Source organism: Salvelinus namaycush, chromosome 4 (genome assembly GCF_016432855.1).
Source record: "Salvelinus namaycush isolate Seneca chromosome 4, SaNama_1.0, whole genome shotgun sequence".
NCBI classification, from domain to species: domain Eukaryota; kingdom Metazoa; phylum Chordata; class Actinopteri; order Salmoniformes; family Salmonidae; genus Salvelinus; species Salvelinus namaycush.
Genome location: NC_052310.1, coordinates 24,457,163 through 24,484,944, shown reverse-complemented (window position 1 = coordinate 24,484,944; position 27,782 = coordinate 24,457,163). Strand labels below are relative to the sequence as shown.

At 43.7% G+C, this 27,782-nt stretch overlaps 1 protein-coding gene across 1 annotated transcript; it reads left to right on the top strand.

The window, feature by feature from the left end:
* Window positions 1–4,758: 4,758 nt before the first annotated feature.
* Window positions 4,759–22,996, top strand: LOC120045802 (kelch domain-containing protein 1-like). The gene is made up of 10 exons (XM_038990735.1): window positions 4,759–4,836; window positions 5,705–5,775; window positions 6,138–6,255; window positions 17,583–17,695; window positions 20,905–20,989; window positions 21,089–21,187; window positions 21,428–21,502; window positions 21,760–21,818; window positions 22,027–22,139; window positions 22,983–22,996. The coding sequence occupies exons 1-10, from the start codon at window positions 4,759–4,761 to the stop codon at window positions 22,994–22,996; spliced, it is 825 nt and encodes a 274-aa protein (XP_038846663.1).
* Window positions 22,997–27,782: the final 4,786 nt, after the last annotated feature.

Below are 27,782 nucleotides of genomic sequence, written 5' to 3'. Positions count from 1 at the left end.
ATCCTACAATCTAAGCTTGATGCGCTCAATCTCACACAAATTATCAATGAACCCACCAGGTACAACCCTAAATCCGTAAACACGGGCACCCTCATAGATATCATCCTAACCAACCTGCCCTCCAAATACACCTCTTCTGTCTTCAACCAGGATCTCAGCAATCAGTACCTCATTGCCTGCGTCTATAATGGGTCCGCGGTCAAGCGAACACCCCTCATCACTGTCAAACGCTCCCTGAAACACTTCAGCGAGCAGACCTTTCTAGTCGACCTGGCCCGGGAATCCTGGAAGGATCTTGACCTCATTCCATCAGTAGAGGATGCCTGGTTATTCTTTAAAAGTGCTTTCCTCACCATCTTAAATAAGCATGCCCCATTCAAAAAATGTAGAACCAGGAACAGATATAGCCTTGGTTCACTCCAGACCTGACTGCCCTTGACCAGCACAAAAACCTCCTGTGGCGTACTGCATTAGCATCGAATAGCCACCGCGATATGCAACTTTTCAGGTAAGTTAGGAACCAATTTACACAGGCAATTAGGAAAGCAAAGGCTATCTTTTTTAAACAGAAATTTGCATCCTGTTGCACTAACTCCAAAAACTTCTGGGACACTGTAAAGTCCATAGAGAATAAGAGCACCTCCTCCCAGCTGCCCACTGCACTGAGGCTAGGAAACACTGTCACCACCGATAAATCTGCGATAATTGAGAATTTCAATAAGCATTTTTCTATGGCTGGCCATGCTTTCCACCTGGCTACCCCTACCTCAGGTCAACAGCCCTGCACCCCTCACTGCAACTTGCCCAAGCCTCCCCATTTCTACTTCACCCAAATCCAGATAGCTGATGTTCTGAAAGAGCTGCAAAATCTGGACCCCTACAAATCAGCAGGGCTAGACAATCTGGACCTTCTCTTCCTAAAATTATCCACCAAAATTTTTGCAACCCCTATTAATAGCTTGTTCAACCTCTCTTTCGTATCGTTTGAAATTCCCAAAGATTAGAAATCTGCCGCGGTCATCCCCCTCTTCAAAGGGGGAGACACTCTAGACCAAAACTGTTACAGACCTATATCTATTCTACCCTGCCTTTCTAAGGTCTTCGAAAGCCAAGTTAACAAACAGATCACCGACCATTTCGAATCCCACCGTACCTTCTCCGCTATGCAATCTAGTTTCCGAGCTGGTCATGGGTGCACCTCAGCCACGCTCAAGGTCCTAAACGATATCATAACCGCCATCGATAAGAGACAATACTGTGCAGCTGTATTCATCGACCTGGCCAAGGCTTTCGACTCTGTCAATCACCACTTTCTTATCGGCAGACTCAACAGCCTTGGTTTCTCAAATGACTGCCTCGCTTGGTTCACCAACTACTTCTCAGACAGAGTTCAGTGTGTCAAATCGGAGGGTCTGTTGTCCGGACCTCTGGCAGTCTCTATGGGGGTGCCACAGGGTTCAATCCTCGAGCCGACTCTCTTCTCTGTATACATCAATGTTGTCGCTCTTGCTGCTGGTGATTCTCTGATCCACCTCTATGCAGACAACACCATTCTGTATACTTCTGGCCCTTCTTTGGACACTGTGTTAACTAACCTCCAGACGAGCTTCAATGCCATACAACTCTCCTTCCGTGGCCTCCATCTGCTCTTAAATCCAAGCAAAACTAAATGCATGCTCTTCAACCGATCGCTGCCCACACCTACCCACCCACCCAGCATCACTACTCTGGACGGTTCTGACTTAGAATATGTGGAGAACTACAAATACCTAGGTGTCTGGTTAGACTGTAAACTCTCCTTCCAGACTCAGATTAAGCATTTCCAATCCAAAAATTAAATCTACAATCAGCTTCTTATTTCGCAACAAAGCATCCTTCACTCATGCTGCCAAACATACCCTAGTAAAACTGACTATCCTACCGATCCTTGACTTCGGCAATGTCATTTACAAAATAGCTTCCAACACTCTACTCAGCAAATTGGATGCAGTCTATCACAGTGCCATCCGTTTTGTCACCAAAGCCCCATATACTACCCACCACTGCGACATGTATGCTCTCGTTGGCTGGCCCTCACTTCATATCCGTCGCCAAACCCACTGGCTCCAGGTCATCTATAAGGCGTTGCTAGGTAAAGCCCCGCCTTATCTCAGCTCACTGGTCACCATAGCAGCACCCACCCGCAGCACTCGCTCCAGCAGGTATATTTCACTGGTCACCCCCAAAGCCAATTCCTCCTCCAGTGTTTAATTTGCCATACTAATAATTTCACCACTATGGCCTATTTATTTCCTCACCCCCCTTATCCTACCTCATTTGCGCACACTGTATATAGACTCTCTCTACTGTATTATTGACTGTATGTTTGTTTATTCCATGTGTAACTCTTTGTTGTTGTTTGTGTCGCACTGCTTTGCTTTATCTTGGCCAGGTCGCAGTTGTAAATGAGATCTTGTTCTCAACTAGCCTACCTGGTTAAATAAGGGTGAAATAAAATCAAAAAAATTAAAAGCGCTGTAAATTACAATGTGTCCAAACTCTGTTCTGACCAAAATAGCAGTCACACGAACTGCCACCAAAAGGTCCACCGAATTTGCAAGTGTAGGGTTTGTAACATAAATGCCCTTAATGTACCAGTGATGGGAAGTTTGAGAATTGACTAAATGCGTGTCAACTCAGCCAACCATCTGAGGGACCAGTTAGCAACAGCCCAGGAATCAGTACCAGCCCACGGACCAGAGATTGAGAAACCCTAAACTGTAGCTTACTAAACTCAGCAAAAAAAGAAACGTCCTCTCACTGTCAACTGCATTTATTTTCAGCAAACTTAACATGTGTAAATATTTGTATGAACATAACAAGACTCAACAACTGAGACGTAAACTGAACAAGTTCCACAGACATGTGACTAACAGAAATTGAATAATGTGTCCCTGAACAAAGGGGGGAGGTGTCAAAATCAAAAGTAACAGTATCTGGTGTGGCCACCAACTGAATAAGTACTGCAGTGCATCTCCTCCTCATGCACTGCACCAGATTTGCTTGTTCTTGCTGTGAGATGTTACCCCAGTCTTCCACCAAGGCACCTGCAAGTTCCCGGACATTTCTGTGGGGAATGGCCCTAGCTCTCACCCTCCGATTCAACAGGTCCCAGACGTGCTCAATGGGATTGAGATCCGGGCTCTTCGCTGGCCATGGCAGAACACTGACATTCCTGTCTTGCAGGAAATCACGCACAGAACGGGCAGTATGGCTGGTGGCATTGTCATGCTGGAGGGTCATGTCAGGATGAGCCTGCAGGAAGGGTACCACATGAGGGAGGAGGATGTCTTCCCTGTAACACACAGCATTGAGATTGCCTGCAATGACAACAAGCTCAGTCCAACGATGCTGTGACACACCGCCCCAGACCATGACAGACCCTCCACCTCCAAATTGATCCTGCTTCAGAATACAGGCCTCGGTGTAACGCTCATTCCTTCGACGATAAACACGAATCCGACCATCACCCATGGTGAGACAAAACCTCGACTTGTCAGTGAAGAGCACTTTTTGCCAGTCCTGTCTGGTCCAGCGACGGTGGATTTGTGCCCATAGGCGACGTTGTTGCCAGTGATGTCTGGTGAGGACCTGCCTTACAACAGGCCTACAAGCCCTCAGTCCAGCCTCTCTTAGCCTATTGCGGACAGTCTGAGCACTGATGGAGCGATTGTGCATTCCTGGTGTAACTCAGGCAGTTGTTGTTGCCATCCTGTACCTGTCCCGCAGGTGTGATGTTCGCATGTACCGATCCTGTACAGGTGTTGTGACACGTGGTCTGCCACTGCAAGGATGTTCAGCTGTCCGTCCTGTCTCCCTGTAGCGCTGTCTTAGGCGTCTCACAGTACGGACATTGCAATTTATTGCCCTTGCCACATATGCAGTCCTCATGCCTCCTTGCAGCATGCCTAAGGCACATTCATGCGGATGAGCAGGGACCATGGGCATCTTTCTTTTGGTGTTTTTCAGAGTCAGTAGAAAGGCTTCTTTAGTGTCCTAAGTTTTCATAACTGTGACCTTAATTGCCTACTGTCTGTAAGCTGTTAGTGTCTTAACAACCGTTCCACAGGTGCATGTCCATTAATTGTTTATGGTTCATTGAACAAGCATGGGAAACAGTGTTTAAATCCTTTACAATGATGATCTGTGAATTTATTTGGATTTTTATGAATTATCTTTGAAAGACAGGGTCCTGAAAAAAGGGACGTTTCTTTTTTTGCTGAGTTTACAATCAATGGCTACTAGAAGACAGAAAAACGTGTAGCCTATATTTTAAGTGTTTGGTCTAATGTTAAACTGAGCATAATTATTATATTGGTTTTTACCTCAGCCTAATAAAATTAACAATTAGAAGTGCATCATTAAACCATACGACATAAAATGTAGGATATTGTGTCTATTTCTATCAATTCAAAATAGCTAGTGTATTATAGCCTAAAAAAAATATGTAGAAGATTTAACGGCGGCCGTTAACGGCGGCCTTCACCCAGTCACATAATGTTCTGAAACGATTTAAATTTCACAATAGAAACGCGGCCCAGGAGTTTACAATCCTGAAAAGCACGTTTGCACACTCCGGTTTGCCTTTGCATATAGCAAAAAGTCCATCCCATCTCAGAGCCATTAGCATTCCTATGATCTGGAGAAAGTAAAACCGAGAGACACACAGTTGCTTTTCTTTAGTCGCAGTAGATGATGGATACAGGAACCGGTGTCGAGATGTTGAACTCGCTGGAGCGGAGTGATCACACTGCATTCGTGGAAGGGAGCTTTCTTTATGTGTGGGGAGGCTGTAAGGTAAGGTTACATGGGGCAAAGTATATATATATTTTTTAAGCCGCATTTGAGCAAAACTCTATAGGCATCACATTTAATATGTTCAGATACCTTTTCCCTCGCGGTTTCTCTCGCGATGTAGGCCTACATCGTGGAGTTGATAGACTCGGCTTTCTTTTCACTAACTAATTCATAGACGTAACCCATATTCAGCTCCTATCGACGATAATATCTTATAGCCGGGGAAGTTTTTTTGAGCTTCAAATCTCGTTATTAACTTTCAAACGCATCGCTTTCAGTACGGTTTTGGAAACAAAATGAACTTATCTTTCATACCGACAGCGAGAAATAATAATACATAATGTGAAATTACAACACACCTTTTATAGGGTTAGGGTTCCCACACGGGCATATTACAGCGCTTGTTTACAGAAAACAAACGGAAGACCGAGGCATAGGCTACCTGTGTTAATTAGTTATCTGCGTCTCCGGACACCTGTGTGTAACGAAGACAGACGCCACAAACTTGTCACTGAAAAATACAATCTGCTGCAACTGTAAAACTGGTTAAAACAGTGTATGTATATATATACAAGAAAAAAAAGTTGAGGGCTTTATGTTGCTAGAGCCGTACCGCAATTGAGACCCTATTTATGAGATTGAGTATTTGGTTGTTTTAGCTGCCAAAGCCAATTTGCCTCTAAACAGAACATGTAAGGTCTTTGGACAATAAGGTGTGATGTTGGGCTACCTTTTCCGTTTTATTAATGTTACCACTGCCGAAACATTTAGTAGGTTTAGCCTATTGTGTGAATTGCTACAATGTTTCAATAGAGTGTTACACTATCTTATTGACAGTAGATGTTGTTTTTTTGATGTCCCATGACAGTCAGTCTCTGGAACAGAAACACAGTTACCCAGTGATGAGATTTGGCTGTGTGATTTGGAGAGTGGAATATGGTAAGAGTCTCATAATAATCTTAATGTCTGTTTCCTGTTGGACTCAAGCTCTTTAGTCATTGTTCATTTCTTTCAATTATTCTAAAATGAAATGATTCACCTGCCCGCTGCTGTTGACCCTTCTTTGTAATTCATTGTTTATTGCTCGTTAATATCTTAACTTACTTGACCAGGTTTGCAGTGCTGTAGCATGTACACAAGAAAGGCTATCACTCTTCCCTTTTTTTGTTTTTTGTGTTTGTGATAATGCCGCCTCCCCCAACACACACTACCCCCCCAGACATACACACTACCCACCCCCCCAGACATACACACTACGGAGCTTTCATTTGCGTGTATATGTGTGTGTGTGTGTGTGTCAGGGAGCGAAGGGGGATGGAGGGAGAAATCCCTCCGGCCTTATCAGGCGCCTGCGGTTCTTATCACAACGGCACTCTCTACGTGTTTGGAGGGTGTGACCAAAATGGACACACCAACCAGGTAAGAATCGCCCCCCTTTTCTCTTACCCCCCCACCCCACCCTCCCCAAGACAGCAATTATCCACCCGCTGACCTAGGATCAGGTCACCCTAAAGCTTACCGTTTGATTGAGTCAAAACAGTTTCCGCATATATTTTGACCACATTTTGTGATATTTTTGTCTGTTTTGGTGTTTTGCAGGGTTTTAACCCCCAGTTGTTCATGCATGTGTAAAGTTCTGGAGCCAAAGTCTACGCCTCTTTGTCTGCGATTGGTCAACAGTAGCGATTCTTCAATTAAGTGTTTGTTGTCATTCAACGACAGACGACCCGTTTTCATGCACATTTTTTCACTTGAGAAATACTGCACCAAACGTTTTAATGTAAAATTGCGTGACTATGACCATCCCAGCAAAAATGTCAAAATGAATGACAAAATGTTATTAATTCAGACTATTTTGAAGAAGTTTTACTTTTGCTACAGTGTCTCAAGAGGGACAAACGGTAGTATTACTGCTTTTTTCTTGTTATCCAAGCGACGTTATTTTAGGGGAGTATGCGAGCACAAACGTTCACTTTCTTAGCTAAGTTCAGCAAGGAGCAAACAAACCTATGTATGCGGATGCCTTTACCCAGCTGTATCCTTTCTGACCTCCGATCAGATTGTGTGATTGATAGGGGCCTATTAAGAGAACCAAGAAAGGCCAAAAGCTGTTGGACGTGTTTTGTTTTGCTCATGGCCACGTAGCATTGTTATGAAAACTATTTGTGACATGCAGCCTGGGCTGTAACTTGATATCAGAGAAGTGCAGACAGAGAAAAAGCCAGGAATGTATTAGTGTTATTCGTATGAACTGTGTTCATGAGAATGTGGCTGCTTGTCGATTGGAAGTGAATTGGAAGCTGACTTTGTGAAAGGGATTTCGAAATGATCTTTGGTAGACCATTAAATCCGGGCTTGGGAAAGTTAAATATATGTTTTTTTTGGTATGACAAGAAAACAAAACTTTCGTGGTAGTTTCTACACTAATAATAATTTGATAGGCATAAGCAGTATGGTAGTAGCTCCACCTTGCTCGCTGATTGGCAAAGTCAAATCAAACTTTATTTATCACATGCGCCGAATACAACAGATGTAGACCTTACAGTGAAATGCTTACTTACAAGCCCTTAACCAACAATTCTTTAAGAAGTTTTAAGAAAAAAAAGTGTTAAGCAGAAAATAGAAAATAAAAGTAACAAATAATTTAACAGCAGCAGTAAAATAACAAGCGAGGCTAAATACAGGGGGTACCGGTACAGAGTCAATGTGCGGGGGCACCGATTAGTCGAGGTATTATGTACATGTAGATAGAGTTAAAGTGACTATGCATAGATTATAAACTGAGAGTAGCTGCAGCGTAAAAGAGGGGTCTGGGTAGCCCTTTGATTAGATGTTCAGGTGTCTTATGGCTTGGGGGTAGAAGCTGTTAAGAAGCCTTTTGGACGTAGACTTGGCGCTCTGGTACTGCTTGCCGTGCGGTAGCAGAGAGAACAGTTTATGACTAGGGTGGCTGGAGTCTTTGGCCTTCCTCTGAAACCGCCTGGTATAGAGGTCCTGGATGGCAGGAAGCTTGGCCCCGGTGATGTACTGGGCTGTACGCACTACCCTCTGTAGTGCCTTGTGGTCGGAGGCCGAGCAGTTGCCATACCAGACAGTGACGCAACCAGTCAGGATGCTCTCGATGGTGCAGCTGTAGGACCTTTTGAGGATCTGAGGACCCATGCCAAATCTTTTGTCTCCTGAGGGGGAATAGGCTTTGTCGTGCCCTCTTTACAACTGTCTTAGTGTGTTTGGACCATGATCGTTTGTTGGTGATGTGGACACCAAGGACCTTGAAGCTCTCAACCTGTTCCACTACAACCCCGTCGATGAGAATGGGGGCATGCTTGGTCCTCCTTTTCCTGTAGTCCACAATCATCTCCTTTGTCTTGATCACATTGAGGGAGAGGTTGTTGTCCTGGCACCACATGGCCAGTTCTCTGACCTCCTGCCTATAGGCTGTCTCATCATTGTCGGTGATCAGGCCTACCACTGTTGTGTTATCGGCAAACTTGATGATGGTGTTGGAGTCGTGCCTGGCCATGCAGTCATGGGTGAACAGGGAGTACAGGAAGGGACTGAGCACGCACTCCTGAGGGGTCCCCGTGTTGAGGATCAGCATGGCGGATGTGTTGTTCCCTACCCTTACCACCTGGGGGCGGCCCGTCAGGAATTCCAGAATCCAGTTGCAGAGGGAGGTGTTTATTCTCAGGGTCCTTTGCTTAGTGATGAGCTTTGAGGGCGCTATGGTGTTGAATGCTGAGCTGTGGTCAATGAATAGCATTCTCACAGATGTTCCTTTTGTCCGGGTGGGAAAGGGCAGTGTTGAGTGCAATAAAGATTGCATCATCTGTAGATCTGTTGGGGCGGTATGCAAATTGGAGTGGGTCTAGGGTTTCTGGGATAACGGTGTTGATGTGAGCCACGACCAGCCTTTCAATGCACTTCATGGCTACAGATGTGAGTGCTATGGGTCGGTAGTCATTTAGGCAGGTTACCTTCATGTTCTTGGGCACAGGGACTATGGTGGTCTGCTTGAAACATGTTGGTATTACAGACTCCGTCAGGGACTGGTTGAAAATGTCAGTGAAAACACTTTCCAGTTGGTCATGCTTGAAGTACACGTCCTGGTAATCTGCCTGGCCCTTCGGCCTTGTGAAGTTTAATTCAAGCTATACAATTCAATGTACTTTGTCTATTTACATGGATATTCATTTTGTGAAGTCTGCAAACAAATACACAAAAACAATACACTATAATACACGTAATGCAGAAAAAACTGGAGAGTTAATGCACACATATTCACAGTTGCTGTGGCCTACTGTCCGACCATGTATTGGACCTGAATCTGTCCTATGTCCCACTGTTCAGCAGCCTGATGGCCGTCGGGATGAAACTTGACCTGCTCATATTCTTGCTGAACAGTGGTACTTAAAGTAGATCTCCTTCTGGAGGGCAGCAGCTCAAATCATATTGGGAAGGTTGTGTGTGGGGTCCTCTATGAATCGTTTGGCCTTTTCCATTGCCCGTCTATCAAAGATTCCCTGAAGACCCTGGGTGTTGACATGCAGTTCAAATCCAATTTTATTTGTCACATGCGCCGAATACAACCGAACCGGTGTAGACTTTACCGTGAAATGCTTACTTACCTTTCCCAACAATGCAGATTTAAAATGCAACAAATTTAAAGGAAATAGTAAAACAATAAATTACAATGAGGCTAGAGTCCAGTGAGTCTGCATAGAGCCAATGCAAGTATGTCAGTGCAAAAAAATATAGGGGGTCAATGCAAATACTCCGGGTAGCCATTTTGATTAACTATTCAGCAGTCTTATAGCTTGGGGTTAAGAAGCTGTTCAGGAGCGTTTTGGTTCTGGCACTCCGGAACCGCTTACCGTGCGGTAGCAGAGAGAACAGTCTATGACTTGGGTGGCTGGAGTCTTTGACAATTTTTAAGGCCTTCCTCTGACACCGCCTGTTATAGAGGTCCTGGATGGCAGGGAGCTCAGCTCCAGTGATTTACTGGGTTGTATGCACTACCCTCTGTAGCGCCTTGCGGTCAGATGCCAAGCAGTTGCCATACCAGGCAGTGACCTAGTCAGTCAAGATGCTCTCAATGGTGCAGCTGAATAACTTTTTGAGGATCTGTGGGCCCATGCCAAATTTTCAGCCTCCTGAGGGGGAAGAAGTGTTGTCGTGCCCTCTTCATGACTGGGTTAGTGTTTGGGCCATGATAGGTCCTTAGTGATGTGGACACCGATGAACTTGAAACCCTCGACTCGCTCCAGTACAGCCCCGTTGATGTGAATGGGGGTGTGCTCGTACTTCTGTTTCCTGTGTTCAAAAATCAGCTCCTTTGTCTTGCTGACATTGAGGGGAGAGGTTGTCGACCTGGCACCACACCACACACTCTCATTGTCGTTGGTGTTCAGGACTACCACCGTCGTGTCGTCAGCAAACTTAATGATGGTGTTGGAGTCGTGTGCGGTCACACAGTCGTGGGTGAATGGGGAGTACAGGAGGGAACTAAGCACAAAGTTGTCTTAGTCTGCATAGGAGGTGCAGATGTTGTTGGATAAAAAAAAAAAATGTTTTCAGTGTTGCCATTAAAAGCGAGTGTGCTGTCCATGATATTACCCAGATACTAGAAACTCCCCGCTCTTTCTACCTGTTCAACACCCAGGAATAGCTGGCTTCCTCTGCCTTCCTCTGGAAATCAATGAGCATTTATTTTGTTGAGTGTGAGGTTGTTATAGCACCATTCATAAACACTGTTTACTTCTGTTTGGGAATGCATTGTGTAATCTGAGAAGTCCACAAGGGTGGCGTCGTCGGCGTGTTTCACTGCCAAGCAGTCTCTGTCTGAGCCTTTCATGTCATTGGTGTGTATGGAGAATAGCACTGGAGAGATTCATTCTTTTGAACCAGTAGGAAGGGATGTTGTGTTGTTGAACTTGGCATACTGCCCCCTGTTCAGCAGGAAGTCCAGCACCCACAAGATAATGCTGGGGTCTACCTGTAGGTGTTAGCGTTTTACACAGAGAAGTTGAGGCTGCATGCAGTTGAAATGCAGACGAGAATTCCAGGAAAAGGATGCACACACAAGAGTGACAGTGGAAATCCGGTGGGACCATTCTACCCAATGAGAGGGCAGACACGCGTGTGAACAACACGCACAACTAAGTAGTTTTTCCTCAGTCGCCGGAATGCCACGTGCTTCCACTTATATCAGTACATTTTGCAACAGCCTAAACATGACAAAACGTATATTAGTTCAAATAAGCCTCACATAATTTTACACTTTCATAGACACCCACATAAAAAGGGCTGATCTAACGTGGACCGATTTTGGGCGGAGTAAATCCTTTCGCGTTGGCTTTTCCTCTCTGTCCACGTTGAACACGATATGGGCGTTGAAGCCATTCATTTTCAATGGAGGAAGGGAAGTGGGCAGGGTGACCATTGGGCGACGCAAGCATGGGCGAGTGAACAGGGCAGGCCCTAAATTGGGGAAAGCAGAGCTTTATGCAAATACTCATTGCAGCTTGATTGCCCAATCGAAGCTCACTATAGCTTCCAGCCCGTACTGGATTGGCTGTTGATACCTAGCTAGCGTGGCTATCCATACCGTGGATCACGACAATGTTTCACGGTGCGGTGCAACACCGTCAAGACTGCATCCTCCCCTGATCTGTTCTTCCTGTATACAAACTGTATTGGGTCAAGGGCTCCATTCACATGTGACCTGAGACGTGTTGGCATCAAGCGCTCAAGGCACTTCACAACGACTGACATGAACAATACAATAAACTTTATTGTCCATTTACGTGAACATTTCTTTCGTGACATCAGCGTAAAAAAAAAACACAACGCAAAATATTACATGCAGTACGGAAAAGTTCCGACACACATTTACATTTTCACATAGTCAAAGTCTCTGCGGCCTACTGTCTGACCGTGTGTTGGGCCTGCATCTGTCCTATGCCCAACTGCCCCAGGGTGGTATTCATTCAGTTCCGCTGGGTTGTTCTCCTTTGGAGCTGGTCAGATCTCAGAGGTCTTCCAGAGTGAGGGAACCATGTGTTCTGAGAGGGAGCTGTTAAAGTGGAACTGACTGCATTTTAGCAACATGAAATCTTATTAAAATCTGTTCATATACACTCCCAGGAAGATGGTTATATCTATTTTATTTATTTTCTGACAAGCGATCACTTAGACATGGTCATTTTCACATTTTCATAAATTCTTAGAATGTTTGAGAATGTATCTATACAAAGGAATTTGTGAAAATTCTATAGCAATATAGAGTGGGAAAGTGGCTGTGCGTTTGCACAATTATTAGACACTGCAGTAAATAAAAACATCTGTCTTGTCCAGGACCTGAGTCTAGGCAGACTGGTCCGCCATAGCCAATCAGAGGTAGCCGGCTTATATGCAAACAAGCCATTTGCCACAAGGGCATGCCATCATTCACTTTGAATTGGACTTTGTTTACAGGCATTTGCAAAAGCGTGACTATAGATCATTAGAACACATTCGGCAAAAGCCACGAAATACACTTCAATTGATTTCTGCAAATATTTTCATTTGGGAACTTTAGTCCTATTGATCAAACAACCATAAAAAGGTAGGCTGTCTTTCCCTGTATGCACATCAACAACAAGATCAACGACTAGCCAGAGCAAGATAAGATCAAATCTAACGAAGGAACATTAGTTGAACCCTCTGAAACTTTTCAGCTAGTTGGCTGTCAAAATTGCACTGATAAACAGTGGGGAATAGCCGGATCGTCCCTCTGCAGCTTGCTCGCCAATGCATGCGTTGTCCCAAACAAGCATCTAAGCTAACTGGCTAAAATTGGCTAGCTTGCTACCTAGCTACTTCCAGACACAAATGAGAACACCTCACTGACCATTTTACTCACACTAGCAGAGAGATTGAAGTAGATAGTGGGGCAAAAAAGTATTTAGTCAGCCACCAATTGTGCAAGTTCTCCCACTTAAAAAGATGAGAGAGGCCTGTAATTTTCATCATAGGTACATTTCAACTATGACAGACAATATGAGAAAAAAAAATCCAGAAAATCACCTTGTAGGATTTTTAATTAATTTATTTGCAAATTATGGTGGAAAATAAGTATTTGGTCAGCAAGATTTCTGGCTCTCACAGACCTGTAACTTCTTCTTTAAGAGGCTCCTCTGTCCTCCACTCGTTACCTGTATTAATGGCACCTGTTTGAACTTGTTATCAGTATAAAAGACACCTGTCCACAACCTCAAACAATCACACTCCAAACTCAACTATGGCCAAGACCAAAGAGCTGTCAAAGGACACCAGAAACAAAATTGTAGACCTGCACCAGGCTGGGAAGACTGAATCTGCAATAGGTAAGCAGCTTGGTTTGAAGAAATCAACTGTGGGAGCAATTATTAGGAAATGGAAGACATACAAGACCACTGATAATCTCCCTCGATCTGGGGCTCCACGCAAGATCTCACCCCGTGGGGTGAAAATGATCACAAGAACGGTGAGCAAAAATCCCAGAACCACACGGGGGGACCTAGTGAATGACCTGCAGAGAGCTGGGACCAAAGTAACAAAGCCTACCATCAGTAACACACTACGCCGCCAGGGACTCAAATCCTGCAGTGCCAGACGTGTCCCCCTGCTTAAGCCAGTACATGTCCAGGCCCGTCTGAAGTTTGCTAGAGAGCATTTGGATGATCCAGAAGAAGATTGGGAGAATGTCATATGGTCAGATGAAACCAAAATATAACTTTTTGGTAAACTCAACTCGTCGTGTTTGGAAGACAAAGAATGCTGAGTTGCATCCAAAGAACACCATACCTACTGTGAAGCATGGGGGAAGAAACATCATGCTTTGGGGCTGTTTTTCTGCAAAGGGACCAGGACGACTGATCCGTGTAAAGAAAAGAATGAATGGGGCCATGTATCGTGAGATTTTGAGTGAAAACCTCCTTCCATCAGCAAGGGCATTGAAGATGAAACGTGGCTGGGTCTTTCAGCATGACAATGATCCCAAACACACCGCCCGGGCAACGAAGGAGTGTCTTCGTAAGAAGCATTTCAAGGTCCTGGAGTGGCCTAGCCAGTCTCCAGATCTCAACCCCATAGAAAATCTTTGGAGGGAGTTGAAAGTCCGTGTTGCCCAGCAACAGCCCCAAAACATCACTGCTCTAGAGGAGATCTGCATGGAGGAATGGGCCAAAATACCAGCAACAGTGTGTGAAAACCTTGTGAAGACTTACAGAAAACGTTTGACCTCTGTCATTGCCAACAAAGGGTATATAACAAAGTATTGAGATAAACTTTTGTTATTGACCAAATACTTATTTTCCACCATAATTTGCAAATAAATTCATTAAAAATCCTACAATGTGATTTTCTGGATTTTTTTCCCTCATTTTGTCTGTCATAGTTGAAGTGTACCTATGATGAAAATTACAGGCCTCTCTCATCTTTTTAAGTGGGAGAACTTGCACAATTGGTGGCTGACTAAATACTTTTTTGCCCCACTGTAGCTATCCAGAGTGAATTTACAAACGCAAGAGAAATGCTGACTGGATAACAGTTGTTCAGCCCCAGCTACAAATGAGGAATCGGCCCAGAAGCGGCCCTCTTCCGGGGTCTGGAACTGATTGAATCGGGTGTCAGACTCGCCCCGGAATCAAAATGAATGACTGCCCAGAATTGGCCCAAGTACATCAGGCCATTTCCCTCTACCGGAATCCCCCCAGAAGCGGCCTGATTTAGTAATTTTCAATATTACTATTATACATTTTATGCATGCAAATTATACCCATTCACCATAAAAAAAATGTTATGTCGGAGGAAACAGTGTCAGCTTGCCTGTGCCTGGCCCACCACAGGAGTCGCTACAGCGTGATGGGACAAGGACATCCCGTCCTGCCAAACCCTCCCCTAACTCGGTTGACGCTGGGCCAATTGTGCGTCGCCTCATGGGTCTCCCGGTCACGGCCGGCACGGGTATCGAACTAGCATCTGTAGTAACGCAGTTTGCACTGCGATGCAGTGGAATTGGCTCGAGACCCAAGTAATACATTTGGGCCCGATAACTCACACCGGAATCGGCCCGAGCTCAATCCCTTCCTCCTAGCCATGAGTAATACTGCCTAAGGCGGCCCAGACTCGGGCCACATGACGTCGGCCAAGTCTGACTCTCAGCCGGAATCGGCCCAGATCCACTGTGCTAGCTGGGGAAAAGAGCGATTCACATTTCTTGCTAGCTAACCAAATGACACGTGCATCTCTAGTTGTGTAGCTACCGAAAAAAACGATACGAGAACACATTTTTATTTACAATGATGGCCTACCAAAAGGCTGGGATTGCAAATAAAATATAGAACAAAACGCACATCATGACAAGAGACGCCACAACACTACATAGAGACCTAAGACAACAACATAGCATGGCAGCAACACAACATGACAACAACATGGTAGCAACAAAACATGGTACAAACATTATTGGGCACAGACAACAGCACAAAGGGCAAGAAGGTAGAGGCAACAGTACATGACGCTAAGCAGCCATAACTGTCAGTAAGAGTCCACGATTGAGTCTTTGAATTAAGAAACCTGATAGCAATATATTTTTGGACTACCAAGAAATGTATTGGTGAATTATATTAATCATGCTTTGAGCTGCATCCATCTTTTCTGCCTACAATGCCTTAGTGTACATCATGGAATGTTGAGTCAAATAGAAATAACCTTTTTTTTTACCTGTTTAAAGTTGATTTGTAGCATAACTAGGACATTTATATTTTGGAGTGATATGATTTGTCTGTTTTCATATCTGCAAAGTACTTAAAACATTGTAAGTTCCACTTTAAGGAACTGGCAGACATCTTTTGCACTCTCATCTGAGCATTCCTTCAGTAGCCGTCCCTTGGTTTCCACTTTCTTTTTCTAGTTGTCTTTAGCCTGGGCTATTTGTTGTTTTAATGGTCCCTTGCAGTTTTCACTTCCTTTTGGTTGCCAGCAGAAAGGGATGTCTGTTTCAGCTCTGCACTAATCCAAGGCTTGTTATTTGGATAGCATTTCACCATCTTTGTGGGGATTAATATGCCCTCACAGAAATGGCTGTATGCAGTCTCTGCTGATACTGATAATGTCCCAATTTGTACAAGGAAAAACATCCTTGCAGGCTATTTATATTGACCCCCCACCCACTTGTAAAGTGCATAGTCACTTTACATATTACCTTTAATCCCACACATTGACTCGGTACCGGTACCCCCTGTATATAGCCTCGTTATTGTTATTACTTTAGTTTATTCAGTAAATATTTTCTTAACTCTATATCTTGAACTGCATTGTTAGTTAAGGGCTTGTAAGTAAGCATTTCACGGTAAAGTCTACACCTGTTGTATTCGGCGCATGTGACAAATACGATTTTTGTTTGATCTGTCGCTTCATCTGACCATATCTGTACTGCCCTTTCCTATACTTTTCCTGCCCCTGATTGTATTTTAGTAGTACTGGAGGCTTCTGTAGTGACTTATATGCCCTGTTAACATTATCATAACACAAGTCTAATTCCCTATCTCCCCTTGTGCTACAAGTAACATATTTTTCATAGTTTTGTAGGTCAGTGTGACATGAGCAGGAGTTAAAATCTTCAGGAGACAAATTGGTAGGTGATGTTAGCAGCAATTGTAGTAGTATGCTGTGGCTGGTACATAAACAGTTGGGATAAACACTGAAATGGCGCAATGAGATGCCTAACATTTCGACATCTTTTGCGCTTGATATTTATGGATGAACACCAGCGTTGGTTTATGTAGAAACACACCCCCTCCTCCGGTGATGCCAGGTCGCGCTCTGCGTGAATGGGACCATAAAATCCATTCAATTTCAGCACATTAGAAATCTCATCAGCTAACCAAGTCTCTGTAAAACAGAGTGAAAGCATCTCTATATTCACTCAGAAAGCAGGCATTGGCGTTGAGATCATTTAAGGATCAAAATTGACACACACACACACACACAGCTGTCTTACTATACTTGACTTTTTGGGGGCCATTGATTCCCATTCAAAGTCCTATTTTCCCTAACTCCTAAACCTTACCCTAAACTAAACCACTAAGCCTCAAATGGCCTTTTTAATCAAATCAAATTTATTTATATAGCCCTTCGTACATCAGCTGATATCTCAAAGTGCTGTACAGAAACCCAGCCTAAAACCCCAAACAGCAAGCAATGCAGGTGTAGAAGCACGGTGGCTAGGAAAAACTCCCTAGAAAGGCCAGAACCTATAGGAAGAAACCTAGAGAGGAACCAGGCTATGAGGAGTGGCCAGTCCTCTTCTGGCTGTGCTGGGTGGAGATTATAACAGAACATGGCCAAGATGTTCAAATGTTCATAAATGACCAGCATGGTCAAATAATAATAATCACAGTAGTTGTCGACGTGGGGACCAGCAAGTGGGGACCAGCAAAATGTGACTACTTCTCTGAATTTTAGTTGGTTTACTATTCTTGTGAGGACTTCTGGTACTCACAAGTATAGTAAAATGTGTGTGTGCACACACAAAGACCAACATAGGGCTACATTGCTTACACCCTAAATGCAATCATCTTGTCTCTACACAAGTGCCTAGGCGGTTGGGGTTGTTTCTGGACAGAGCCTATACCTTTTATGTCTGTGATACATTATGGAACAACAGTCCACTGCTTGTGTTAAAATGAGACCGTAATGTTCCTGTGTTGCTCTGTCTGCAGCTGTACAGTGTTGACCTGCTGGAAGGATGCTACACCTGGAGGAAAGTGACAGACGCCGGGGGTAACACCCCCTCACCCAGAGACAAACAGTCCTGTTGGGTAAACCGAGACAGGTACACACGCACATCATGTTTTACTATGCTTGTGGGGACCTTAAATAGATTTCCATTCAAAATGTTACTCCTTACCCTAAACCTCTAACCCTAAACATCTAACCCTAATTATAACCCTAACTCCTAAGCTTAAAATAGTATTTTTACTTGTGGGAAATGTACCCACGAGGGAGAATTTTCCTTGTAGTACTATCGTTGTGGGGATTTCCGGTACTCACAAGGATGGTAACACACACACACACACAAAGACCAACATGGCTACAGAACTTTGCCAGTGTGCTATCTCTGCAAGCACTAAAGTAATGTACACACACACACACTTTTGTTTTTGTACTTTTAAGGATTTTATGGAATTTTCATCACATGACATGTAGTGGCCTTTTTGGGTACTTCAGATAATTAGAGGTGTCTAAATTTCTCTGGGCATCTTTTTGGCCTTACCTGTCCCACTATTGTTTGTGGAGATGCTCTGATGGTTGACTGACCGAAAGCTTAGCTTCTATTAAAAAAAGAAATTGCATCTGACTTTTTGCTGTTTCTCCAGTTTTGGATTTTCCTCCAGCACCTTCACTAATCGGCTTCGTGTATGCGGTAGATTCTGCCTAGATTGAATTTTCATCACATGTAAAATATATAAAATTAGATGATTGTTAAATAAAAAATTGAATGACAAAGCTGTAAAACATTATTATACCCATCAATTTAGTGAATACCATTGGTGTTTAATATGACGGTTTCAGTATAAAATATCTTATTTTACGGGGTATTTATTTTTTATTTGACCTTTTATTTAACTAGGCAAGTCATTTAAGAACAAATTCTTATTTTCAATGACGGCCTAGGAACAGTGGGTTAAACTGCCTTGTCCGGGGGTAGAACGACAGGTTTTTTTTACCTTGTCAGATCGGGGATTCGATCTTGCAACCTTTCGGTTACTAGTCCAACACTCTAACCACTAGGCTACCTGCCGCCCCAGGGTAGGCCGTCATTGTAAATAAGAATTTGTGCTTAACTGGCTTGCCTAGTTAACTTCTCTAGGATATGTGGGACGCTAACGTCCCACTTGGCCAAAATCCAGAAAAAATGTAGCACGCCAAATTCAAATATATTACTATAAAAATCAATCTTTCATGAAATCACACATGAAAGACACCAAATTAAAGCTACACATGTTGTGAATCCAGCCAACATGTCTGATTTAAAAAAGGATTTACGGGGAAAGCACACCAAACAATTATGTTAGCTCAGTACATAGCCACAGAAAAACACAGCCATTTTCCCAGCAAAAGTTAGTAACAAAATGAAGAAATAGAGATAAAATTAATCACTAACCTTTAAACATCTTCATCAGAAGACACTCATATGACATCATGTTACACAATACATTTATGTTTTGTTCGATAATGTGCATATTTCTATCCACAAATCTTGGTTTACATTGGCGCCATGTTCAGAAATGCCTCCAACATAATTACAGAGAGCCACGTCAAATAACAGAAATACTCATCATAAACTTTGATGAAAGATACATGTTTTACATATAATTAAAGATACACTTGTTCTTAATGCAACCGCTGTGTCAGATTTAAAAAAACTTTACGTAAAAAGCACACCATGCAATAATCTGAGACGGCACTCAGATTTAACAACATTTCTCCGCCATGTTTGAGTCAACAGAAATACGAAATTACATCATAAATATTCCCTTACCTTTGATTATCTTCATCAGAATGCAGTGCCAGGAATCCTAGTTCCACAAATCGTTGTTTTGTTCGATAATGTCCATTACTTATGTCCAATTAGCTAATTTTTCTAGCATGTGTAGTACACATGTAGTAAACGCTCGTGCAGATGCAGGCAAACGTTGGACGAAAACTTCAAAAAGTTATATTACAAGTCGAATAAACTGGTCAAACTTAGTAGAGAATCAATCTTCAGGATATTGTTATCATATATATCCAATAACGTTCCAACCGGAGCATTCTTTTCAGTCTCTATAAGTAATGGAACGCATGGCGATAACATGAGGAATGCGCGTGATCAAGAGCTGGCAATCTGCCAGACTACTGACTCAAACACCTCCCATCCGGTCCCACATCTAGTGGAAGGCGTAGGAAGTGCAAACAGATCCATATATTACAGGGAATTGAATAAGTGATGACTTTAACATCGACCACTCTCAGAATTCTCACTTCCTGTTTGGATTTTTTCTCAGGTTTTTGCCTGCCATATGAGTTATGTTATACTCACAGACATCATTCAAACAGTTTTAGAAACTTCAGAGTGTTTTCTATCCAATAGTAATACTAATAAGCATATATTAGCATCTGGGACAGAGTAGGAGGCAGTTCACTATGGGCACGTGAAAATGCTGCGACCTATATCAAAGAAGTTAAATAAAGGTTATTAAAACGTGTGTATATATATATTAAATGTCAATACATCTTTGCTGTAAATGTTTTAGCGACAAACTGATGGCAGATGTGAAAAAAGTCAATAGTTGGAAGAGTTGCAGTGTTAATTGAAAAATAATGGCATTGTTGGTTGATGCTTTTTTTGCATTAGGCTATTTTCTCTTGAACCATATGGTCTATTAATTAGAAACTCATGGACACAAATATAAAAAATATATTATTCAAGTATAAATGACCATATATTGCCATAGATTACCTGTTAATGATTGAAAATTCTGATTTTCTTTGGTAAATTACCGGTAGTTTTGCAACCCTATATTTATGACAGACTGGTTAGGCCTAGAAATGTGACAACGATGCAGAGGAAGAGGGCATTTAAAGCCTTCTCCCCACACCCATTGTTACTAGCATCAAGGCTAGCCCCACAACAAAAGGTGCTCTTGAGCTGTTCGCCAAACATTCACACCTTCTGGCTGACAATATCTATTAACTGCCTATTCAGATTCACTCAGTTGGAATCCCTCATTTTACTTGCTAATTGACCTACTTATTACATCTCAATGGGAGGAAAATAGCCATTCGTAGTAAGGACTGACCTAGATTCCAGTGATGGGTGTATTGTGAACCGACAAAACAATGCAAATGTGAGTGTACACTGTTTTCACTGCTTGCAATATATGTGAGAGGGTTACTTTAGATGCCTTTATTCATCAATAGATACACGTGTAGAGCAGTAAGCAACTGGATGTAGTAATGATGGTGCCATTAGTGATCTTTTGTGTTATTGTTTTATAGGCTCATCTACTTTGGCGGGTATGGATGTAAAACCATAAGAGAGGTCAACAACTCAAGGAACTTCACAGTCCATGAATCATCCTGGGTAAATAAACAAACAATATAAATACGCTACATTTTCACTGATACTGGAATATGTTTATGGCATATGTTTATGTTTTACTTGGGTGTTATAACTCCTCAGGCAATGATTGGGACGGCATTCTTTAGGTTCTGGGGCTGGAACAGCGAAGTCAACGTATTTGACACACACACTGCGACGTGGGAAGAACCTGAAACCCATGTGAGTGTGTGTGTGCGGTACTTCTATATTCATGTGAATTAAATGAATGATCTTATTATTGTTGCCATGTCCCTAATCATGATTTAAGTATGATTTTTTTTTTTACTAGTTTACATTGTATAAGGGTAACTAACCCCCATCTACCATCACTATGTATCAACTATCTTGTCACTTGTTTTCTGTTGTTGACACATTGATAAAACTCTTGATGACACGTTCCCTCTTGGCTTCCTTCCGTAGGGTCAGACCCCATCTCCTAGAGCCTCCCACACCAGCGCCGCCCTGGGGGACAAAGGTTACATCTGCGGAGGTCTGGTGAGTGGACACCATTAGATTCCTGCTGTTTATGGGTGGTCTACAACATCTCTTTTTGGATCTGCCATCTTGAAATCAACTCTGGTCCTTTGCTTTGAACAGCTTTATATCAGTGGTTGCCAACTGTATTGACCTATCAGGAGAAGAGAAAAGAAGCTGACAATGTGGCGTCTTGTGAGGAGGATTGAGACCAAGGATTTGCTGATGGTGACTGACTTATGTCCCTGTGATTTCAAAACATTTCATCTTTGTGACAGGAGGACACTGATTTGGACATCCACTGTCTGGATCTTGACACCTGGATATGGACACGGATGTAAGCTCATTTACTCTATATCTATATAAAGTATGTGACTCAATGGGTTTGAACCTGGGTCTCTAGCGTGCCTCAAGACTGTTAGATCTAATATGTTTACTCAACCTACAACAACCAGGGGCTCGTCTCTGTAAGAACTTTTGACCTTGTTAGCATGTGTTTCGTGCTATATCTGTGTGTTTGGGTAAAACACTCTGCATTCCTCCAGTGACTTGCCCTCGTCTTTGGTGCCCGTGGGGCGTTCCATGCACACCCTGACCCCAGTGTCTGACCACACCCTCTTCTTGTTTGGTGGGCTGAGTATCACCGGTGATTCTTTAAGTAAGTCTGAGGCTAGCCTGGGTAAACCAGACCAAGTGCTACACTCACTTTTGTTTACCAGGCTAGTTGTCAAACAAAAGTTTACCTCATTGAATCAACAAATAGATGCATTCGTTTAGTTTTTTTAAATTCCATTTTTATCAAACCCTAATGCATTATGGGTGTAATAAGGATTCATAACAGCCCCATCGGTCCTTTATAGCACTTACGTCTTTCTAAAATGCTAAAGTGCTTTTGTAATCTCTCGTGGACAGACGAATGTAACATAACTGGTATTTTAGCATCTGTCAACAGACTGTGGGACGCGATGACTAACGAGGAACTTTGTTCCGCTGCGCAGATTTATCACCACTGATCATTTGGACAAATCACAATTTCGCAGGTGTTCACATCTTTTGACTTTAGGAAGTGGGTGGCACAATTGGCCCATAGACTGTAACTTGCAAAGAGAGGGGGGTAGAGCTACCGCCTTGCTTCCGCCCCTCATTCTCGTATTTTTTTCCTAACGTGTCTGCACCCAGAACTTAATCCAGCCTCTGATGGCATTACTGAAGATTTTAGTTCTGGGTTTCCGAGAGTAGCGCTTTTGTAAAGAATGACATATATTGAAGGTGGTTTGTAAAAAAAAAATCTTATACATATCTTTCCTTTAGGTGACGGATGGGAGTTTGACACTCAGACAAATACATGGAGAGAGATGGATCACCTACACCATGACAAGCCCAGGTAGGGGAAGGCCATCGAGCCACTGTGTGTGCATATTCTCACTGACATTAGCCTAATTTCCAGTAACACGCCACCTCTGTGCAGAGGTGGCGTGTTTTTTATTTCTTTATTCGTTAGGTGCCACCAATTAGTGAGCAGATATTTATTTTATTCAATAAAACAAAACAAAAAGTTGTCTGAACATGGTATACCTCCATAGGTTGTGGCATTCGGCCTGTCGGGGCAAGGATAGTGATGTGGTTGTCTTCGGGGGGAGTCGGGACTACGTCCTCCTGATGGACTCGGTACGTATAAGTCTACACGGGGGGAAAAATAAGTCCTTAAGGATGCTTTTCACATTCCCTAGCTTGATAGATGGAGTCTGAATGATGGTTGAATTGTGTGCATTTTGTTTCATTTTAATTTGATCAAATAAGTTATCTTATGGTTGAAAGACACAAACTGCCATTGATATGACCGATAGCTAGTTCCCTTAGGAAATCAGTTTTCTTGGAGCAGTAGTTACGGTCACTGCTTTTGGTCATGGTGACCCAATTTCATGCTGCGCATCTTAAACTTGCACTGTTCCCTCAATCACTACAATACGTAATGTACTCATGTTCATCTCAAGTCTGGGCTGAGTGGGAGCTTCCCTCCTGTAGGTGTGGGAGGGCCAAGAGACCTGAGGTGGCAGAACAGAGTGTTGGTAAGGGATGGCCAGTTCCTCTTGCTGTTCCATAGGTAAGCACCATGGTCTTGTAGTGGATGCGAGCTTCAACTGGAAGCCACTGGAGTGTGCGGAGGAGGGGGGGTGACATGAGTGAACTTGGGAAGGTTGAAAACCAGGCGGGCTGCTGCGTTCTGGATAAGTTGCAGTGTTTTGATGGCACAAGCGGGAAGCCCAGCCAACAGTGAGTTGCAGTAGTCCAGACAGGAGAGGACAGTGCCTGGATTAGGACCTGCGTCGCTTCCTGTGTGAGGTAGTGACGTACTCTAAGGATGTTGTAGAGCATGAACCTGCAGGAGCGGGTCACTGCTTTGATGTTTGCAGAGAAGGGGTTGTCCAGAGTCACGCCAAGGTTCTTTGCACTCTGGGAGGGTGACACTGGAGTTGTCAACTGTGATGGTGAGGACTTTGAGCGGGCAGGCCTTCCGAGAAGGAAGAGCAGTTCTGACTTGTTGAGCTTGAGGTGGTGGGCCGACATCCAAGTTGAGATATCTGCCAGGTACGCAGAGATGCGTGTCACCACCTGGGTGTCAGAAGGGCGGAAGGAGAAAAGTAGTTGTCATCCGCATAGCAATGATGGGAGAGACCATGTGAGGACATGACTGAGCCAAGAGACGGTGTATAGAGAGAAGAGGAGAGGGCCTAGAACCGAGACCTGGGGGACACCAGTAGTGAATATGTGGTGCAGACAGATCCTCTCCACGTCACCTTGTAGGAGTGGCCTGCCAGGTAGAATAAAATCCAAGAGTGTGCATAGCCTGAGACGCCCAGCCCTGAGAGGGTGGAGAGGAGGATCCTATGGTTCACTGTCAAAGACAGCGGATAGATTTGAGGAGGATGAGAACAGAGGAGAGAGTCAGCTTTGGCAGTGCGGAGAGCCACGGTTAAGTGACCCGTCTTGAAGCCTGACTGGTTAGGATCAAGAAAATCGTTCTGAGAGAGATAACGAGAAACTTTATCAGAGACAGCATGCTCAAGTGTTTTGGAAAGAAATGAATGAAGGGGAACAGGTCTGTAGTTTGTCAGATGAGTCAAGTGTTGGTTTCTTGAAGAGGGGAGCAACTTGGGCCATCTTTTAAGTCTGAGGGGACTGGGAAAAGGTCTCCAGAGTTGGTCTGGAGGAGGGGATGGGGTCAAGCGGGCAGGTTGTCACACTAGTCGCAGGATGTCATCTGGGGAGAAAGAGGTCAAGGCGTAGGGTAGTTCTGTGAGTGAGACCAGTGGACTCAGTAGGCTGAGTGAATGAGTAGCAGATGTCGTCAACCTTTTTTTCCCAAAGTGGTTGACAGTCGTCCGCAGAGAGGGAGGAGGGAGTGATTAGGATTAAGGAGGGAGAAAAATTTCCTGGGGTTTGAGTTAGAATCTTGAAATTTAGTGGTAGAAAGTGGCTTTAGCAGAAGAGGAGAAGGTAGAGAGGAGGGAGCGAAAGGATAATAGGTCCTCCGGAAGTTTAGTTTTCCTCCGTTTTCGCTCAGCTGCCCACAGCCCTGTTCTGTAAGCTTGCAATAAGTCACTCAGCCACGGAGCAGGAGGGAAAGGCCAAGCCAGCCGGGAGGAAAGGGGACAGTGTGAGTCATAGGATACGGAAAGGGAGGAGAGTAGGGTCGAGGAGGCATAATCAGGAGACGGAAGGGAGAAGGGTTTAGCAGAGGGGAGACAGCGAATATTGCGATGGCGCATGACCATCTGGGTAGGGACTAAGTGGTTAGGTTTGGCGGAAAGGGAGACCGAAAAGGAAACAAAGTAGTGATCATAGACCTGGAGGAGGGCTGCAGTGAGATTAGTAGGTGAGCAGCCTCTAGTAAAGATGAGGTCAAGCATATTGCCTGCCTTGTGAGTTGGAGGGGATGGGGAAAGTGTGAGGTCAAAAGAGGCAAGGTGGGGAAAGAGTTGGAAAGAAATGAATCGAAAGCAGACGTCGGGAGGTTGAAGTCGCCAAGTACGAAGAGTGGTGAGCCATCGCCAGGAAATGAGCTAATCAAGGTGTCAAACTCATTGACGAACTCTCTAAGGGCACCTGGTGGGCGATGGATGACAATGTTAAGCATGAGTGGACAAGTGACAGTGACCGCATGGAATTCAAATGAGGAGATGGACGTGAGAGAGGGAGAAAAGAGAACATCTCCACTTAGGAGAAATGAGTAGACCTGTGCCAATGGCGCGATGATCAGTTACTCTCAGACTATGAGCGAAAACATAGTCAAATGAAGATAGAGTAGCAGTGTTCTCTGGTGTGATCCATGTCTCCGTCAGGGCAAAAAAGTCAAGGGACCTGAAGGGTAGCATATGCTGAGATGAACTCTGCGTTCTTGACTGCAGATCCGCAGTTCCGAACACTGCCAGAGACCCAAAATTCCACATGGGTTGTGCGCGCAGGGTACACTAAATTAGAAGGGTTGCAGCCAAGGGGTGAGGAGAGTCTGTAAAGCCTACAGGGAGAGGTGCGAACACATAGTTGACAAAGCTACAAAAGAGCAAAATGAAAATCTGTAACTAACTAGGTAAGATACACAAGTGAGAGTGGTGTGAAGCCCTCCTCTCTTTCATTTAATAACTCTGCAGAACAACATGGCAGAACCGTCTTTGTTTCGGGGGGCGGTCTTAGTTTTGCGACAAAATCGACGCTTACAGCTGCCGCTGACCAACCAGGGGAGACTGGAGAACTGACAATAATTGCTAATTGCCTAGCAGAGGTGGAGAGCACACCTCCCTGTACTGATTGCCTAGGAGAGGTGAAACCACTCACCCCCCAATACAGCCAGTGATTACCAAACCAAGTCACAAATTGCCCAGCCACTTGATCCTGGTTGAAGTGTCAACAATCTGCAGTCAGCAGTTCACACACAAAGTAGGCCACTGGGAAAACAGGCAGCACTTAAAGTAGATGGCCCTAGCTAGCAAAAAGACAGTACAAGACCACAACAGATAAAGACAACAAATTATACTTATCACTCCTGGAGATATCAGGAGTCCACTAGCTACATTCTGTACAATAAAGAGCCTTGTCTATTCACGTGGCAAACAAGATTACATTTCCTTGTGAAATATTTGAAAGGAGAATGTATTTTTAACCGAGCCACAAACGCAAGGAATAAATTTCTATCTGGAAACTTCTGAAACGACACGTTAAAACACATCGTTCCCTATTTAACATCTTGTTTAGGGGCCATATACTCCTTTTCTAAGTAGACAAATCTTTAGCTGGTTTCGGCTGACGCAAACAAAGCTCAAATGGAGTTAAGGTGATTTCCAACGCAACTGCTTGGGTGTGAGGTGGACTTGAGCTTTTGCGTATAAATGTATGGATTCATACATTAGCTGGTTATGGATCATGAATGGACTTAAAACAGGATCCAGCGCATAAGAACCAAATCCAAATGTCAAGCAAATGCAATGTTTGGGTTTAGGGTTAATATGGTATGGTCTCACTGGGGTCGTTATGTCACTACATACCCTCCATCAATCCATCCATTCATCTACCCATCTCATTACTATGTTACCAACCCTCTGCTTTCAGGTCACTGTTTTGAGGTCTCCATCACAGAACCACTGCAAAGATGTTCTAGTCTTTCAGACCCAGCCATACCCCCTACTCAGGTAAGCCACACACCTGGTGATATGCTGCACTTGAATCAAATGTTGTTAGTTCTTTTCAGGACACAAAAAGTAGCCTAATGTAAAGATGAGTCCAGATCCCACGCCATCGGTTGTGTAGGTCCAGCTATACTCTCAAATGAATGGTTTTGGATGGTGGCATATCATAGCCGAATCTACAAAAGAGGATTTGGGATGTGGAGTTATCCTCAACAGGTCCACTTTTGAGGTCTGAAAACAACTGACAAACTTTGATTTTGGATTGTGATGTCTCTTAATATGGGAATATATTCACTCGCCTTTGGTGTTATATTATAATTTTTAACCACTGATACCAGGACAAATCAACATAGCTATAATCTAGGAACAGTGCTACATAAAGTCATACCGTTACAAAACTGTTGTGCATCTGTGACCATATGTGTAAGCCAGTGCACTGGCACATGTACAGTAGTCGCCTGTGCAAGTGTGTGTACGTGTTGGTCCATTCTCAACCCAACCATACAGTCAATAATGGTTTAACAAAGTCCACAGTGACCATTTGAGCATGTTGTGCTATTTATACTCTGTCTTTTTGATCCTAACGTTACTTGTTTCACCAGTGTTTGTGTTGTGGG